This window comes from Haliotis rubra, unplaced genomic scaffold, assembly GCF_003918875.1.
Source record: "Haliotis rubra isolate DU_JTF1 unplaced genomic scaffold, ASM391887v1 Scf271, whole genome shotgun sequence".
In the NCBI taxonomy this organism is placed as follows: Eukaryota; Metazoa; Mollusca; class Gastropoda; order Lepetellida; family Haliotidae; genus Haliotis; species Haliotis rubra.
This window is the reverse complement of record NW_025766792.1, coordinates 60,392-80,516: the sequence shown is the minus strand read 5'-3', so window position 1 is coordinate 80,516 and position 20,125 is coordinate 60,392. Positions and strand designations below refer to the sequence as shown.

At 39.0% G+C, this 20,125-nt stretch overlaps 1 protein-coding gene across 1 annotated transcript in view; it reads right to left on the bottom strand.

Moving 5' to 3' along the window:
- Window positions 1-17,424: 17,424 nt before the first annotated feature.
- The window catches only part of LOC124280660 (synaptotagmin-A-like), a 49,045-nt gene continuing 46,344 nt past the window's right edge, over window positions 17,425-20,125 (bottom strand). The window contains exons 7-9 of the mRNA XM_046716637.1: window positions 18,237-18,551; window positions 17,689-17,741; window positions 17,425-17,643 (exon numbers count right to left, since the gene is read on the bottom strand). Coding sequence (XP_046572593.1) covers window positions 18,238-18,551 — 314 coding nt within the window. The 3' untranslated portion in view covers window positions 17,425-17,643; window positions 17,689-17,741; window position 18,237. The remainder of the gene's footprint in view (window positions 17,644-17,688; window positions 17,742-18,236; window positions 18,552-20,125) is intronic.

Sequence of the window (20,125 nt, the reverse complement as noted above, 5' to 3'; positions counted from 1 at the left end):
AAATATTCAGTTTAATTCACCTCGAATTACAAAGTCAGACATTCAGATGATCTTTAGACACCATGGATACATTAACAGAAACGTCCTATTCCAATTTATGAACACGATTTTACAAATTGTGTCCCGTCAATTCCATTTTTGCGATTGTGAATTATCTGTGACCATGAATGAATTTTCCGTTGCAATAATTTCATGATCACAAATTTTCTGTCACATTAGACCAATTCAGTGTGTTAGATATGTGTCTTCTTTTCGCTGATAAAACAGTACATTCTTCTTTGTAGCGGAAGATGAACCCAACCAGCTGACTTTATAAGCTACACTAATGTATTCAACCATTTCTAACAATATATTAATTCATTATAAACAAGTATGAACATCTTATGACAATTTATGACTTTAGACAATATCTAAGTATTATTTCAAATATACACAAAGAAAGTGGCTTTCAAGATCCCATCAATGATCACTGGCGCATAGCACAAACCCTGCGTGGTGCTAGACGAGAGTTAGGAGACTCTCAGATTCCAGATACAGCCATAATGTCAAATCATGTTCTCATCATCAAGGACAGTGTGGATGTCAGTGTGGTGACTATGTTGGTCCCTTGTCTTATAGTTTTGTAGGGTGGGGGATGCTCAGATGCTTTTTCACTGACTGGAACTCATGATGAGTCGAGGTTGCTGTTGATTAAACAATTGCTGCTGTGCGGTGACGCATTTTGATTTTAATTAGTCAAAAACTCCTCAGTTTAGAAAAAACACTTTGTATGTATACCTACCAAAACTTCCGGATCACCCTTTAAATCTGGTTGTGGCAATTCCCGGACTACTTGGCATACATCCAGGCCGGGGTGACAGTGTGACAATCAGGGGAACGCTCGATCTTGCAGGATAGTCATTGACACGGTACACTATATTATGAATTCAATATTACTGGCCACACGTTTAAATGAGGAGGGGCTACGTGGGGTTTCCAATCAGCTCTAGCAGGAGAGACTGTGCAGGATTTAGGATTTGGAAGAGCAACGCCCACATCCATTACCTGGACATTATCACAAAACCAAACTTAAATGCTATGACTCAGTTTGGAAGATCCCTGCCCGCATATCGGTGAAGGAGTTTGATGGAAGTTGAACGTGAATCTGAGTATTGTGCTTGTATAACATTAATTATTATTACCATATGTAATGATCGTGCAGCTTTTCCGGGCGGTGGGGTAGCCTGGTGGTTAAAGCGCTCGCTCGTCACGCCGAAGGTCCGGATTCGATTACCCACATGGGCACAATGTATGAAGCCCATTTCCGGTGTCCCCCGCCGTCATATTGCTTGAATATTGCTAAAAGCAGCGTAAAACCCAAATCACTCACTCACTCCTTGTTGCTTTTCCAGATATAGTCTAGAGTACATGTTACAATACGTTAACTCTTCCATGTTTGGACGGTTATAGGCTGTGCAGCAAATTTTCTTTGCATAAACAATGTTCCTTTTCAGTCATATTTGTTTTCCATATTGAGACCACAAAACGTAATTATATAGATTCAACTACATGCATTATTATTCTATTTGGGCTCGGGGAATTTTGATTATCTCATTTCTGTTAGCCACCGTAGATTTCCTGTTGCATTTTCTCTCAGCCTGAAAGTATAAATGCCAGTTTCCATTACAATGCATACATTTTGCTTAAAGGTCACATGCAACGTAAAACACAACTTTGCAGATTCTGATACCTTTCGGTATGGACATACCGAAACAAATCGTCAAAAGTGCAAATTCAACTTATAAAGTTGAAAAATAACGCGATGAAAAAACCCGCGCGAAATCGGAGTTCAAACGTTTCACTAATCTTCCCCAGACTTTTCTGGGGAAAACGGGTTTCAACAGCTGGGCTGCGCTCATAGCATGTGCGCAAGTAAATAGGTTCACGCAGTTTGGAAGCGGGTTGTCGGGTGAATACTCTGTGAAGGCTTTGGTGTGAGCTATTTTTCTAATGTTTTGTTGATATCTCACAGGCGCGAGCTTTTTATATGTTATGACAGTAAATTAACTGTTTATATAATTTCATTTGTCTATTTCCCCACACGTTCTTCTTACCGAGACACTTTCTCAGTTCGATACTTAAAAGTAATGTCATTATTTAGCGTTGACAGAATTTCTAACTGTGATATAGATATGTCGTTGTCACAGACAAAACTCAATGTCTTGTTTTATTGACACCTATGTGTCTGCCTGCCTGTCTGCTAATGACAATATTCAATACACAGCTGCTATCACTGACCACATGCAATTTGAACTTAACACCAATCAGGCTATACACCATAAACAAAATGCATTGATTTATGGCCCGAGTTCGGTCTCTGTCACATTACGTAATTACACAGACAGGCAGGTGTGATAGTTGAACACATGACATGTTATGATGTCTGTTGATTGCAAAATGTTATACACAAAAAATGAGCATGTATTTACAAAACCCAACATCTCTCTCTCTATATATACACACAATTAGCCGTGAAGGCATCTGCAAATGAACCAGCCGTTACACTTGAGTGCACACCCACCTGCTCTGACTGGGTTCGGTATCCCGGCTGCTTCGTTTTTTGGGAAGTAAACCGAAGTACACAATTTTGCACTTTCGATTTGCGATTGTACGCTTATGATTTTGTTTATATATTTTTTCGTAACCAGCAATGTATATTATATGTCATGAATAAGTGATAATTGTGTTTTAATTATGTTTGATTTTTTGGTTGCATGTGACCTTTAAAGGCCGGAAGGAAGGAGAGTCTAAAAAACACCCTATTGTTTTCCAAGTAGTCTCCCACTGGCTACACTCCTCAGCAGTGTAGATGTTATCTGCCCAAGAGTGACAGGACTGTAACGGCTATGGGTGCCTGGCAAGAGTCTGGTAATGTCAAAGGCCAACCTTCACTACTAGAATAGATAATGCCTTATAGTATTTGTTCTGACAACCTTTCACAATATATGTTGATGACTAAAGAGATTAATTTGATTAGCATATATGAAATTTCAAATTATACGTATTTTCTGAGAATAAAATCTCAGCATGGTAATGTCGGCATCAGTGTAAAGTGAACAGCCCCAACGCTGCTCATTTTCACAACCTGCCTGAAATATGATACCCTGAATGAAACTTTTAGCCAACTCACAGGCTTGTTTCTATGAAAACGCACCTCCTCTTGTCACCTGACTGATACAGGGGGGAATTCAAATCTTGATTTGAAAACGAGAAATATATATTTTAAAAATGTATGTTTTGTATTCTGTCTGCATACATACATTTCACAGTGAGCCTTCATAACATTCTTCTTTACACTCTGGCTTAATTTCATCAACCGGTAGGTCAATTTTGTGATATTTCATGGAATGTACTTGAATACTGCATTGTTTTACACCGAAAGACAGCTTTGACAAGGCAAGGAGGCCACACCCCATCTGTGTATAGATTTGAACCCCGACCTTTAAAGTGTTATTTTATGTCATAAAATGTATTTGGAGTTAAGACAAGAGTTACCTCCCTTTGACCACAACTTCACCTTTTCGTGCTGCGCTGCTATCGCCTTCGCTATTAGGCGACATGACGTGCACGCTTGCACTGTACGTGACAAAGAAAAATGCCCCCACCCAGTAGTATTACTAGCATGGCGTGTAAAAGTAAAACTTAATTTCTCTACTTTAAGGTCAATATACTGTAGGTATAAGTATTTGTTTATATATATCAGCATAATATAATATTTCACGAGTTAGCCCTAGTGTGTGTGTGTGTGTGTGTGTGTGTGTGTGTGTGGTAATTTATCTCCTATTCATGAGCCACCGCATGTTTGCTTAGTGATTTCCTGTTGTATGTTCTCTCAGTCTGAAAGAATAAATGCCAGTCTTATTCCAATTCATGTATTTTTGTAATTATTGTAAGATTACTTAAAAAGTTAAATACTGAAACTATTTAGGATGTCGCTACCATGGAGTTTCACTATCACTATTTTACACACTGTGTTGTGTGCAATCACAAGCATGGCTCTTGAGAGCAGTATATAAGTTGTATGACAGGAAGATATGCCACCAACTTCCGCACCACCAGGGCAGAGATCAATGATACCGTTAATGTATCTATACTCCCCATCAAAAGTTTAGACTCACTAGTGTAAATATAGCCACTTACTCCAGTCAACTGTTCTAGACTAGATTTAGTAAAATAATCCATACAGTTTAAAGGTACTGTTTATACATGAGCTGATGTATTGTAAAACAAATTCGTAACGTTGAAAAGTTTATTGTCATGTGATCAATAAATGATGAAACTCGGTGAAAAATGGCGATTTTGTATCAAAACTTTACACCACAACGATATTTGCACATGCTTTTAAGCAATTTGATGCATGAACCTCGTGCAATTAATCTGCATAAGGTTTGCAGATGTTTCCCCCAAGTTAGTGGAGAAATTCATCTTCGTTATAACCATATGTACATACATAACTTAAAGTGTCTAAACTTTTGATGGGTAGTATAGAATAACTCTTATCACTGCTCTTCGTGAAATGGTGTTCGGATATAAAGCAAGGGGAGATTATCGTGCATGGAGTGTTTCGTGAAAAGCATTCAATCCTCACCCTCAGGTCAAACTATCTCAGAAGCACCGCCGAGGTAAACGCCTATCGTTCTTCACGCTGGTACACGTGATTCTGGTCTCATTCACGGGTACGAACTCGTCTTTAAGGCCAAATCGACATCTGGTGATTATCACCAGGAGTTGAACGGTGAGGTGTTCTTTGGGTGGATGAAACGTCTGGTCAATCCTAGCGCCATCTTTATGGATAATGCTAGTTATCCTAACTCCCGTGTACCGGCAACCGTGACCCCCATCATGATTTACCGTGAGGCTCAAATGCAAGAATTTCTGACCTCGTGCAAGGTACAGCTCATTGAGAAAAACAGACAGCACATGAGACCTATATTTCAGACACGTTACCACTATAACATGGCCACGTTGTCTTACGGACTATGGTGAGACATTGTGAGCTGTAAGGGCTTTGTAGCGCTGAAGGGGTCGTTGTCGGCACAGGTACTACAGAAATGTACCCCAGGTACCTTTCTGTATACAGAAATGTACCCTAGCCCAAGTAAATGTACAGAAACGTACCCGGTACCCTAAACGGCAGACGGGTCCACTTTTCTCAAGCCGAAACCGAAACCGGTTTGTGGTGTTGTTCCAGATAGCCTGATTTCGAGCGCTTTCACTGCATCGCCGAGTATTCACTTTGTATTCTATCGCAATCGAATGTGGAGCTCATACGACAGTATGAGAGTTACGATCAAGAAGATGATGACGATTTCCCATGTGCATTTACGACAGCTGTTGGTGGGAACGATTTGGAAACGGCCCTTTCAGGACACCCAAAACTTAAAAAGTTTCGCTCCTGAGAGAACAGCGCTAGATATGTACGAAGTATGTCACCCCCATTGTAGACAGCTTTCAATTTTTTGTAAAACGGACTACAGGGAACGTCATGCTCAAGAAAAATCGATTGTCTGGTATTTTATAACTGACAGCGGAAGGAAGGTATATACATGTAGTTCTTCCTGACGAACACGCACTGCCATGTTGAATATTTCCGCAGTTTTACAGGCAGGAATAATTTTTAGCACTCATCGCGATGCAGATGGGATCGTCCTTGTGTACGATTCTGTACATTTACTTTGGCTAGGGTACCTTTCTGGGGTACATTTCTGTAGTACCTGTGCCGACAACGACCCCTTCAGCCTTTGTAGCCAGTCACAACACGTCCTTTCGGATGTCCGATGTCAAAGATTATTTTTTTTATCACTTTATTTCTTTTTGAAAGGTACAGGGTATTACATGATTATAGAGGCAATCAAGTTAACAGTGTGAGATACATGTACAGTGGACTCTGTACATATATTATAGTATTGTATATAATATATTTTCATTTGTATATACATTGGCAAACATCGAATGAAAAAAAGAACAGTAAGTCTTTTCTTTAATGTTAAGGGGATTTCACGTGGCAACCAAGGATTGATGAGTAATTCTAACTTATCATATGAAGAGATTATGCCATCCAGACCAATAAGACCCAAAACTCGTGTATTGACATCTCGAGTATGCTGCACATTTATCTACCTGATATAAAGTATATAGATGGCGTTTTAGTCCGTTAATGGTAGGGAGAGATTTTAAACATCATAGATGAATTGTTTTGTGGACATTAAAATAAGATTTAAGACGTCATTTCTTCTTTCTTTATATCCAAAAAAGATGTGTTTTACGTTCAATTCTAATCGTGTGCCAGTTTCAATGTCTATCCAATCTGTTAATTGCTTCCACAACGTTTTAATATGTTTGAACTCATATAACATATGACTAATGGTTTCTGATTCCTTATCACACAAAAAACACAATGAATGTGATATAATTGTATACTTCAATAGGTCTTTATTTGTTGTCAGATTTCTCTGGACAATTTTAAATTGTGGCCTTCGAAGTTGTGTATTAAGTGTTGCTGTAAAAGGTATGAAGTTTCCACTGGTCTTCCGGTATAGTTTTCGTTTATTACTTAATTTTCCTTGCGAAGTGTATAATTTGGATAGTGTAGTATAGAATACTTTACTTTCCTTTTCCCCCTTATACAAGACATGAAAATTATATGGAATAAATGGTTCTACTTTGTTTAGATTTATTTTCTTGCGATGGATGAACGATTTAATTGCATTGATAAGTCCTGCATATTCTAAAAAGTTTGTCTTTACGTTGTATACAGTTGGGAATTCATCGAACTTTAAAAAAGTACCGTCACTCTTGAGTAAATCATTGATGAATTTAAATGTGCTTTTAAATAGTGTCTATATATTTTAGGTTTCTTATTATATGCCAATATAAATTGTTTTGGTGTATCTGCCATATCGTGTTGTTGTAGTGACTGTAAGTTTGCCCATGCTACATAGACATCAAGGATTGGTTATTTTGGTGTATCTGCCATATCATGTTCTTGTAGTGACTGTAAGTTTGCCCATGCTACATAGACATCAAGGATTGGTTATTTTGGTGTATCTGCCATATCGTGTTGTTGTAGTGACTGTAAGTTTGCCCATGCTATATAGACGTCAAGGATTGGTTATTTTGGTGTATCTGCCATATCGTGTTCTTGTAGTGACTGTAAGTTTGCCCATGCTACATAGACATCAAGGATTGGTTATTTTGGTGTATCTGCCATATCGTGTTCTTGTAGTGACTGTAAGTTTGCCCATGCTACATAGACATCAAGGATTGGTTATTTTGGTGTATCTGCCATATCGTGTTCTTGTAGTGACTGTAAGTTTGCCCATGCTACATAGACATCAAGGATGGGTTATTTTGGTGTATCTGCCATATCGTGTTGTTGTAGTGACTGTAAGTTTGCCCATGCTATATAGACATCAAGGATTGGTTATTTTGGTGTATCTGCCATATCGTGTTCTTGTAGTGACTGTAAGTTTGCCCATGCTACATAGACATCAAGGATTGGTTATTTTGGTGTATCTGCCATATCGTGTTGTTGTAGTGACTGTAAGTTTGCCCATGCTACATAGACATCAAGGATTGGTTATTTTGGTGTATCTGCCATATCGTGTTCTTGTAGTGACTGTAAGTTTGCCCATGCTACATAGACATCAAGGATTGGTTATTTTGGTGTATCTGCCATATCGTGTTCTTGTAGTGACTGTAAGTTTACCCATGCTACATAGACATCAAGGATTGGTTATTTTGGTGTATCTGCCATATCGTGTTGTTGTAGTGACTGTAAGTTTGCCCATGCTATATAGACGTCAAGGATTGGTTATTTTGGTGTATCTGCCATATCGTGTTGTTGTAGTGACTGTAAGTTTGCCCATGCTACATAGACATCAAGGATTGGTTATTTTGGTGTATCTGCCATATAGTGTTGTTGTAGTGACTGTAAGTTTGCCCATGCTACATAGACATCAAGGATTGGTTATTTTGGTGTATCTGCCATATCGTGTTCTTGTAGTGACTGTAAGTTTGCCCATGCTATATAGACATCAAGGATGGGTTATTTTGGTGTATCTGCCATATCGTGTTGTTGTAGTGACTGTAAGTTTACCCATGCTATATAGACATCAAGGATTGGTTATTTTGGTGTATCTGCCATATCGTGTTGTTGTAGTGACTGTAAGTTTGCCCATGCTATATAGACGTCAAGGATTGGTTATTTTGGTGTATCTGCCATATCGTGTTGTTGTAGTGACTGTAAGTTTGCCCATGCTATATAGACGTCAAGGATTGGTTATTTTGGTGTATCTGCCATATCGTGTTGTTGTAGTGACTGTAAGTTTGCCCATGCTATATAGACGTCACGCCAAAAAGGATTGGTTATTTGGGGAACAATAAAATTTCGCAGGTAGTTATTTCCAATCTCGTTTGGAAACAAAGTTTCTGTTGTAATGTTAATATCTATGAGTGTGTTTATTTTTTTTATCGATTGTATATGTTCTTCTTAACCAAAAGATCTCTTGAGACTGTATTGTTTCCAAAATGAGGGGTACATTAAGTCCACCATTTCCATATGTCTCTATTACTGTAGTACATTTTATTTTAACGGGTTTATCCTTCCACACAAACCTAAAACATCTTTTTTGTAGATCATTTATTTTATTTGTTTTTGGATTTGGAAGCATGGTGAAAAGATGGTTTAGGGAAGGTAAAATTAAACTGTTGAGGACTGTTAAGCTGCCGAATGGTCATTTTTTGGTAGAAAATGTTTAGTTTATCTTTATAGTTTCGTTCTACCATTTCTGCCGTCTTGTGTTGGAAGGTAATTCCAAGTAAAGTAAATGTTTTTTTGCGATCAGCCTAAGTTCATGGATTTGCCGTATTGTGTACAAGATAAGTGTTTAGAACCTATCCATATTATTTTTGTTTTTGCTATGTTTATTTTAAGTCCAGAAAAGGAAGCATATTTTGTAAGTACATCCATTGTTGGCTGACAAAGATGTCAAAGATCTTGTCCATGCATCTTTGGCCAGAATTACACCAATAGTATGGCAAAGGCAGAGGACCATGTCCTGGGCAATGAGGCAGCCTATCGACAGCGTGATGGCGTCGACGTCGGTCGTGTCACTTCGGAGTCTGACTCCAGTGATTCATAGGCTGATGACACCTGACGACTACCGGCCATGTTTGAACATAACTAATCTGATATATGGTGAGAGGGTGTCGCAGGCGGTGGTTGGGGTATTTAAAAATAATATTCAGTCCTGTCGATCTTCGAGGGACCCCCTATGATATATTATATTTTGAGACATTTAATACGATGGCTGATTTACGCTTTTCTATGGGTATCATACTCTTTTACATATCTCAAAATAACCTTTATGAAAGAAAGACACGTAAAATGTCAATCAATAAATGAGACACATTCAACACACATGTAAAATCATAAAATATCTTTGAGATGACCCCTTGAATCTGTAGGCAGCACATGTTTTCCAAGCCAGGTGAGTCGACGGTCCGTCGTCATACCTGGCTGAGCGAGCTAAGTGCCATCTACAGTCTGATGTGTTGTTTTCAGCAACTATTCGTATTTTTTCTAAGTTTTGCCCGATTTACGAGTAAAAATGCTTTACTGGATATTCTATTACGCATCCCACTGAACGCCCAGTTAGGTCGATGTGGGTTATTTGGACATATGCTATTTGCAATTGTTATTATAGAATAAAAAAAGTGATAATAAGTGATTATTTCCAGGTCGCCAGGATACACCTTGAACTTCTCTGACTGTGCGTATTACAAGTAAAAATGAGAATGATTTATGACTGTACTGTTTACGACGTAACGAGTGATGCGGGTATTGATCAGCAAGGTGTCACAATCAACAGCTGTGGGGACTGAGTCAGACTGTGTAGATATGCTCGGGCAAATCCATATTTCCCGATAGCGATAGCACTAGCTGGGGTCCTGCACTCCTATCGATTGCCCTGAGTTTATGCTGATGGAATATGAAATGCTCATAACAGTGAAATGTGAAAATATATGTTGATGTGTTGATATGTTGAAATATACACAGTTACAATGCCAAGCCATCACTGGGTTCATTTGTGTGGATTTTATTCGCTTAATTCACTGTGAAAATATTCATATTACCAAAAACCCTTTCTAACAATTGTACCAATGCATACTTAATTATTGTATTCAATGTAATTAATGCAATCTATTGACACGGAAACTTGTTAAACCGTCATTGACTAATGAAATTAAAGTATTTTACACGAAGGTAAGATAATATGTTATATAGTATGACCAGAAATTATTGAGAATTTTAGGAATATGTTTAATTGGATTTCTAGTATAAACAACCTTGACCAGCTATCAAGTGCTTGGTTTCATTCAAGAGAAACAACTCCGTTAATCCTTTTTCATTAGTTTGTGAAGAGTTATCCCCCTTTGTTTACTTGCTAGCAGACGACATTTTCAGTGATCCTCAGTATGGATGATTAGAGAAGAGGAAGTTGAAATTAGAGTATTATAACAAGGCCATCAAATCAGCTAAAGTGATTTCAAGTAGAACAGGCATCCCTTTGTCCACTGTTTATCGTGTTTTGAAAAATATTGCAAATGGATATGGCATTGAGCACCAGGAAGACGCAGGTAGGCCCAGAAAATTGACTGTCGGTGACAGGAGGCGGCTTGGTATTCTTGTTTCTAAAAACAAACGAAGGAGTTTAGAAAACATAAGGCAGGATATGTTTCATAGAGGAACTGTGGCTGACTGTAAGGAGACAATTAGAACTGAGCTGCATGCAATGGGTTGGCAGAAAAGTCGTGGAATTCCATCACCGATCATGAAACCTGAACAAAAGGAGCGAAGGTTGAACTGGTGCGTACAGCGTAGACATTTTAACTGGGACAATGTGATTTTCTCAGATGAAAGTTCTGTGTAGCTGTTTCCTAATACACTGAAATTCTGGACCAAACAAACTGAAAAGCCTTTGTATGAGCGCCCAAAGTACAGTCCGAAATTTAACGTGTGGGGTGGCATATCTGTGTTAGGAGCAACGCCCCTCTTTGTATTTGAAGGGAATATGAACAGTGAGCGGTACACAGATATTCTCGAGGGACATTTACTTCCATCTGCTCACGTGTTCTATGGTAATGTTTGGATTTTCCATCAGGACAACGACCAAAAACATCGTTCAAAGCATTCACAGGCCTGTTTTCGGACCGAAAATATGACATTATTAGATTGGCCAAGCTATAGCCCTGACCTAAATCCAATAGAAAATGTTTGTGGACTTATGAAGGAAAGTCTCAATAAGAAAACTCTGACAAATATTGCTGAAATGAAAGAAGAGGTGGTCCGATATTGGGACAGCATTGACCACGCCTTTCTAACTTCTTTGATCAGTAGTATGCCCCGCCGCATTGAAGCCTGCATTGCTGCCCATGGTGACTTAACAAAATACTAACTGTTCACCTGTCTTTGAATCTGGAGTTATGTTCTGCTAATATTCACATTTAAAACGTGAGTAATGAGTGAAATTTATAAAAAAAAATACAATCTTTAAATTCTCAATTATTTCTGGTTGTGTACCTTCATGCATATGGATCGATGTTAGTGAAAATGAAGTAACCGTCACAGGAAATTCCACCTGCGATAGAGGTCATGTTTGTTTTGACCATCAATGTTAGCATTGTTCTACTGTTACCTTGTCACACACAGGTCCTATATAACTTGTCATACACAAGGCCTCTGTATACACGGTGTCACACACAGGTCCTATATATCTTGTCATATACAAGGCCTCTGTATACGGTGTCACACACTGGTCCTATATAACTTGTCATACACAAGGCCTCTGTATACACGGTGTCACAAACAGGTCCTATATAACTTGTCATACACAAGGCCTCTGTATACACGGTGTCACACACTGGTCATATATAACTTGTCATACACAAGGCCTCTGTATATACGGTGTCACACACAGGTCCTATATAACTTGTCATACACAAGGCCTCTGTATACACGGTGTCACACACTGGTCCTATATAACTTGTCATACACAAGGCCTCTGTATATACGGTGTCACACTCAGGTCCTATATAACTTGTCATACACAATGCCTCTGTATACGTTCTCATACACAAGACCTCTGTAACTTGTCATACACAAGGCCTCTGTATACGTTCTCATACACAAGACCTCTATAACTTGTCAAACACAAGGCCTCTTGTATACGTTCTCATACACAAGACCTTTATAACCCATCATACACAAGACCTCTATAACTTGTCATACACTAGGCCTCTGTATACGTTCACATACACAAGACCTCTATAACTTGTCATACACAAGGCCTCTGTATACGTTCTCATACACAAGACCTTTATAACCCGTCATACACAAAACCTCTATAACTTGTCATACACTAGGCCTCTCTATACGGTATCACACACTGGTCCTATTTAACTTGTCATACACAAGGCCTCTGTATACACGGTGTCACACACTGGTCCTATATAACCCGTCATACACAAGGCCTCTGTATACGTTCTCATACACAAGCCCTGTATAACTTGTCATACAGCAGGCCTCTGTATACGTTCTCATACACAAAACCTTTATAACTTGTCATACACAAGACCTCTATAACTTGTCATAACCAAGACCTCTGTATACGGTGTCACACACAAGGCCTCTGTATACACAGAGTCATACACAAGACCTCTATAAATTGTCATACACAAGGCCTCTGTATACACAGTGTCATACACAAGGCCTCTGTATACGGTGTCACACACAAGAGCTCTATAACTTGTCATACACAAGGCCTCTGTATACACGGTGTCACACACAAGACCTCTATAAATTGTCATACACAAAGCCTCTGTGTACACGGTGTCATACACAAGACCTCTATAACTTGCCATACACAAGGCCTCTGTATACACGGTGTCACACACTGGTCCTATATAACCCGTCATACACAAGGCCTCTGTATACGTTCTCATACACAAGACCTCTAAAACTTGTCATACAGCAGGCCTCTGTATACGTTCTCATACACAAAACCTTTATAACTTGTCATACACAAGACCTCTATAACTTGTCATAAACAAGACCTCTGTATACGGTGTCACACACAAGGCCTCTGTATACACAGTGTCATACACAAGACCTCTATAACTTGTCATACACAAGGCCTCTGTATACGGTGTCACACACAAGAGCTCTATAACTTGTCATACACAAGGCCTCTGTATACACGGTGTCACACACAAGACCTCTATAAATTGTCATACACAAGGCCTCTGTATACGGTGTCATACACAGGACCTTTATAACTTGTCATAGACAAGGCCTCTGTATACGGTGTCACACACTAGACCTCTCAAGATAACTTGTCATACACAAAGCCTCTGTGTACACGGTGTCATACACAAGACCTCTATAACTTGCCACACACAAGGCCTCTGTATACACGGTGTCACACACAAGCCCTGTATAACTTGTCATACACAAGGCCTATATATATGGTGTCACACACAGGATGGTATTCACTGCACGCGTAAATAATCACGAAGATTCTGTATAATGTATGTATATTTTATTTCATATATTCAATGATACACCTATTATAGTATACAAATCAACATTTTTATATAATATCTCATACAAGGCTATTGCACTATGCCCAGCCATCTTGTTTTGCAGATACAGTGAAACCTGCACAACCCGGAACCTGTGTATCAGGAGCACTCAGTATTCAGGGTCCCTTAGCTAAAACTGTTGGTGGACAGAAGAGGACAGGAAGCTAGTTTCGAGTTACCTGAAACGAAACGAATCTGTCGCGATTCGTTCGAATTTGTTGTGATTAGAGATTTTATTCTGTTTAGGTTAAGTAAATGAGGTTAACAGTTTACCTATTCCTGGTCGGCTGAATAAAACAACACTCCGCTATTTCTCAGTTTTGTTGGAGTTGAAGGATTAAAAGGTTGTAAATGAATCTGTGCTAAAATGCATTTTTTCGAAAATTCTTTTATCTAGAATATTCGAATGAGGTTTATGAGGTTTCATTGTATTTTGAAGCACTTTACAATATACATATTTACAATTCTATATAAGAAAATTGTAAGTGGCATCAAGCAGCTCTAGCATCAAGGGAGGCAGGACTGACCTATGTGTTTCAAGTACAGATACCATAGTCTGTGTGTGACAACACCCGTCAGTCCAGCTTCCATTCATCTACACTAGCGACGGTTATACCAGACACATAGATCATATAATCTTCAATACATCACCAGGTGAAATACCTTCAATACATCACCAGGTGAAATACCTTCAATACATCACCAGGTGAAAAACCTTCAATACATCACCAGGTGAAATACCTTGAATGCATCACCAGGTGAAATACCTTCAATACATCACCAGGTGAAATACCTTCAATACATCACCAGGTGAAATACCTTCAATACATCACCAGGTAAAATACCTTCGTGGTTTCAAAACGTGTGTACATGACAAATATTTATATTTGTTTTCAGATTACATTTATAATTATAATTAGATGGTTGTGATATAGTATTGAAAAAAAATTAATTCAAGATGTAACGACTTAAAATATATTTTGAACACACTATCCTCTGTGATTTAAATTCGGTGTAAGCATTTTCAAACAACCTTTGCAAAAAGTATTTACTTATTTGTATCTGTTATTCACATATTTCATCTCTCTGTCTTGTATATCTGTGACATACATGTGTGGAGGGGAGTTTTCAACAAGTATGTCTGTTTGAAGATATTAAGATGTTCTCTTATTTTAACTGCTTGAAATGAGAACTACGAATGGCCGAATATATCATTGTATGTAATGTCATAAACTGTCGGGGAAAAATGAAGAAAGAGTACATCCATAACTGATTGTTGCTAAAACTGCACCTCCAAGAATAAGGTGTTCAGTGCTGATACTGGTATTAAGGTTATGTATTGTTTCACAGTCTGTTTTCAGACATGTAAATTGCGGATAACGTTAGAAATTCTTTGGGTAGGTCCAATTTAGTGAATAATTTATAAATTATTTATATACTAGTGAAAACCTGCGCAATTATTGAGGATGAGTGTTGTCAGAATGATGAAAATGTTGCAAAAACCCATATCAGTAAATGCTGTTTTGTCATTATAATTGATTTATTTAATATTATTGAAATCGTTCGTCATATTACTGTTTCATATTTCAAAATCTGCAAAACGTAATATTAGTGGAAGGTGTCGGAATTATTAGCAAGAAATGCTTATGTCAGCAGAAAATTACTCTGCGTTTGAAATAAGCATTAATGTGACCTAGATATGGTGCTATTCATCCGTTTCTCCACGCGTGTATATATGTATTGATTCTGTGAACAATATTTATGCAAGTGTGAAACTACACATTCAAGCGGTATCCAAGCGGCATTATATCACTATTCTGTGTATACGTGTCCCGAACTAAACCGCTGTCAGGTTACAGGTTATACACCTCTGTAAAGTCCGAATGTTAAACTAAATACAACATTACAACAAATGCGTACATTAATGAATATGCAATTTGTCACGACAATATTTCAGAAGCATACCATTCATGGACAAGTGTTTAATATTATATTTTGAAAAATAGCCAATTTAAGGCTCTGAATATTTTTTGACATTGATTTAACGTCCATGACTTTGACGTCCATGTATCCCCGGTACTTCCGGAAGTATGTCAGTCCGGCTACATTCACGTCATCACGTATCACACAACTCCAATATACAAAGCCAACATCAGCACATAGATGAACGTATAAATAATAACAGTATCATAATACGTGGCACAAATGATCACAGCCAACATTCTTACAAGATTAGCAGCTAAATGATATCCCCGACCACGTGGCTAAAGGGGCTCTCACCATACATCTGGGGTCGGCATTGTGTATTGGGGGTTGCGGCTGGAGGGGTGAGGGATGAGGGGTGAGGGATGAGGGGTGAGGGGCGAGGTGTGGGGTGGGGGCGAGGGATGAGGGGGTGGGGGCGAGGGATGAGGGGTGAGGGTGAGGGTCGAGGGGTGAGGGGTGAGGGGTTTCTTCTGAATATTTCCTTCCAAACCATTTGCACTGGTGAAATATTTTTCCCAGTGAATGAATATATCATATTAACCGCAAAAATAACCTGCTTCCCTCAACCACAGGACGAATGTTCCGCTAGGCACTGGGGTAATTCAAGTATTTGTTTTCACAACACTTCAGTGCTACTAATATTTACTAACAGTTTGAAATCTTCCAGTTACAGTATACAAGACGTGTTCCCTGTTGAAGTCATCGATTTATATAATGTATTTCCTCCAGAATCTATCTGTCACAACATCTGCCTTACTTCAAAATGATGTGGCACTTCGGTGTCACAACATCTGCCTTACTTCAAAATGATGTGGCCCTTCGGTGTCACAACATCTGCCTTACTTCACAATGATGTTGCACTTCGGTGTCACAACATCTGCCTTACTTCAAAATGATGTGGCATTTCGGTGTCACAACATCTGCCTTACTTCAAAATGATGTGGCCCTTCTGTGTCACAACATCTGCTTTACTTCAAAATGATGTGGCACTTCGGTGTCACAACATCTGCTACATCATTATTATTGAGAGAAACAGTTGTCTGTAATCTTACAAGTCGCTGTTATAATAACCACACAGCGGCTTATCACCAGCGACAAGGACAGTTGGTATTTTCTCGTGTACAATGGTTAGTAGCTGCCAATGGCGACTGAGAGGCCCGAAAACTCCTTTGTGTCGGCCACCACGATAACGTGTCCATTTTCTACCCAGTTCCACAACTTTATTTTTTCACTTTGTCTGAACTTAGATATATAATCACATTATGGATAATCGATATGATTTTCGAAAAGAAGAATCAAGGAATCGTTTTCAAAGTTGCTTCAGTCAGATTTCCGGGAAAACCTCGTTTGCACTTTTCGCCCCAAAAGGCTATATAATAATATATCTCTTTCACCTAAACACACATCACGCATGTACACAGCCAAACACTTAACGTCAGGAAACATGGGGAACGTACTTGTGACAATTACAGATGTGTGTGTCTGTATGATCTGTATACAATACAACAAGAGTAACAGCTTGACTGTATGTAGCCCACCGCTTATTGGAGCTATAACAGCTTGACTGTATGTGGCCCACCGCTTAGTGGAGCTATAACAGCTTGACTGTATGTGGCCCACCGCTTAGTGGAGCTATAACAGCTTGCCTGTATGTGGCCCACTGCTTATTATAACAGCTTGACTGTATGTAGCCCACCGCTTATTGGAGCTATAACAGCTTGACTGTATGTGGCCCACTGCTTATTATAACAGCTTGACTGTATGTAGCCCACCGCTTATTGGAGCTATAACAGCTTGACTGTATGTGGCCCACTACTTATTGGAGCTATAACTGCGACAACAACAATAACAAGAACAATAATAATAATAAACATAACATTGACTGGAGTCGGATCCATCTATAAAACACTGACTAGCAGTTCGACCCATCGAATAATCACTGACTATAAATAAAATGCCATCCCTGTATAAAAGCCCCCGTCAGTATATATAGAACTGCCTAACAACACGAGTCAAGGTCCCCCGATACATCAGTATATATAGAGCTGCTGAACAACACGAGTCAAGGTAAGATCAAATCCATCAGTATATATAGAGCTGCTGAACAACACGAGTCAAGGTAAGATCAAGTCAGTATATATAGAGCTCCTGAACAACACGAGTCAAGGTAAGATCAAGTCAGTATATATAGAGCTGCTGAACAACACGAGTCAAGGTAAGATCAAGTCAGTATATATAGAGCTGCCTAACAACACGAGTCAAGGTAAGATCAAGTCAGTATATATAGAGCTCCTGAACAACACGAGTCAAGGTAAGATCAAGTCAGTATATATAGAGCTGCTGAACAACACGAGTCAAGGTAAGATCAAGTCAGTATATATAGAGCTCCTAAACAACACGAGTCAAGGTAAGATCAAGTCAGTATACACTGTATATAGAGCTCCTGAACAACACGAGTCAAGGTATATATAGAGCTGCCTAACAACACGAGTCAAGGTATATATAGAGCTGCCTAACAACACGAGTCAAGGTAGTATATATAGAGCTGCTGAACAACACGAGTCAAGATCAAATCTGTAGCTTGTGCCAGCATGCTACTTGTTTCCTGGAGTTCTGAATCATTTCGGTCCACTGTGCACGAGCATCGGAGTCAAAGTTCATGCCCAAATATAATCGACCAATGAGAGCCCGTGACGGCTTCTCCGCATCCTTGTCAATATGGATGACGGCGATGCTGAAGTACACGTTGTCAAGTTGATAGTGAGGTACGTCAAACGTCATAGTCTCGTTGAACACCGGGCTGACGTCACTCAGACGTACCGACGTCTTCGTCTTCTTCATGGGACGGCCATCAAACATCAAGTTCACTTTCATGAAGGCGTCTGGAACAAACACACATGTTAGTGTGACTTTGTCGTTAAGCATTGGGGAGCAAAGATGTACTAATATCGAATACTTGAACGTGTAAAATGATAGCGGAATAGTATTGACTGTTGTATTAGATCTAACCGATAAAGGCGTCTGGAACAAATGCACATGTTAGTGTGACTTTGTTGTTAAGCATTGGGGAGCAAAGATGTACTAATATCGAATACTTGAACGTGTGAAACAAACACATATGTTAGTGTGACTTTGTCGTTAAGCATTGGGGAGCAAAGATATACTAATATCGAATACTTGAACGTGTGAAACAAACACACATGTTAGTGTGACTTTGTCGTTGAGCACAGGGATACAAAGATATACTAATATCGAATACTTGAACGTGTGAAATGATAGAGGAATAGTATTGACTGTTGCATTCGATGTAACAGATAAAATCAAAATGCTAATTTTCCTATTTTCGAAAACAGCTCCAAGTTCATACATATTTACAATGTCTTATTTGAACATTCAGTTCAAATGCATGTCATATTATGAAAGGAGAAACGCTGTCGCATTGTCGCCCTTACAAAAACAACCATGGTTACCTGTGAAACTTTTTGTTTGCCAAAGTCCCAAAGTGGCCATTTATCTTGATGCCGGGCATTTTAATGCCTTATTTCAACATTTTACGCAGAATGACGATGTGACAATGTGACAAATTTTGACCTTGAAAAATGTCATATTGTTCCCGCTTGGTAGAATAAATAATATCATTCATTGCGACAAATGTCACATTGCCATATTGTCGCACTTCCGTTTATGTAACAATTTTCACTTGTTTCTATCAAGGCGACAGCCAGACAATGTCCTTGTGGGATGCCATATGTGTCACATTGTCATATTGTCGCACTTCCGTTTATGTAACAATTTTCACTTGTTTCTACCAAGGCGACAGCCGGACAATGTCCTTGTGGAATGCTATATGTGTCACATTGCCATATTGTCGCACTTCTGTTTATGTAACAATTTTCACTTGTTTCTACCAAGGCGACAGCCGGACAATGTCCTTGTGGGATGCTATATGTGTCACATTGCCATATTGTCGCACTTCTGTTTAGGTAACAATTTTCACTTGTTTCTACCAAGGCGACAGCCGGACAATGTCCTTGTAGGATGCTAAATGTGTCACATTGTCATATTGTCGCACTTCTGTTTAGGTAACAATTTTCACTTGTTTCTACCAAGGCGACAGCCGGACAATGTCCTTGTAGGATGCTAAATGTGTCACATTGTCATATTGTCGCACTTCTGTTTAGGTAACAATTTTCACTTGTTTCTACCAAGGCGACAGCCGGACAATGTCCTTGTAGGATGCTATATGTGTCACATTGCCATATTGTCGCACTTCTGTTTAGGTAACAATTTTCACTTGTTTCTATCAAGGCGACAGCCGGACAATGTCCTTGTGGGATGCCATATGTGTCACATTGCCATATTGTCGCACTTCCGTTTATGTAACAATTTTCACTTGTTTCTATCAAGGCGACAGCCAGACAATGTCCTTGTGGGATGCCATATGTGTCACATTGTC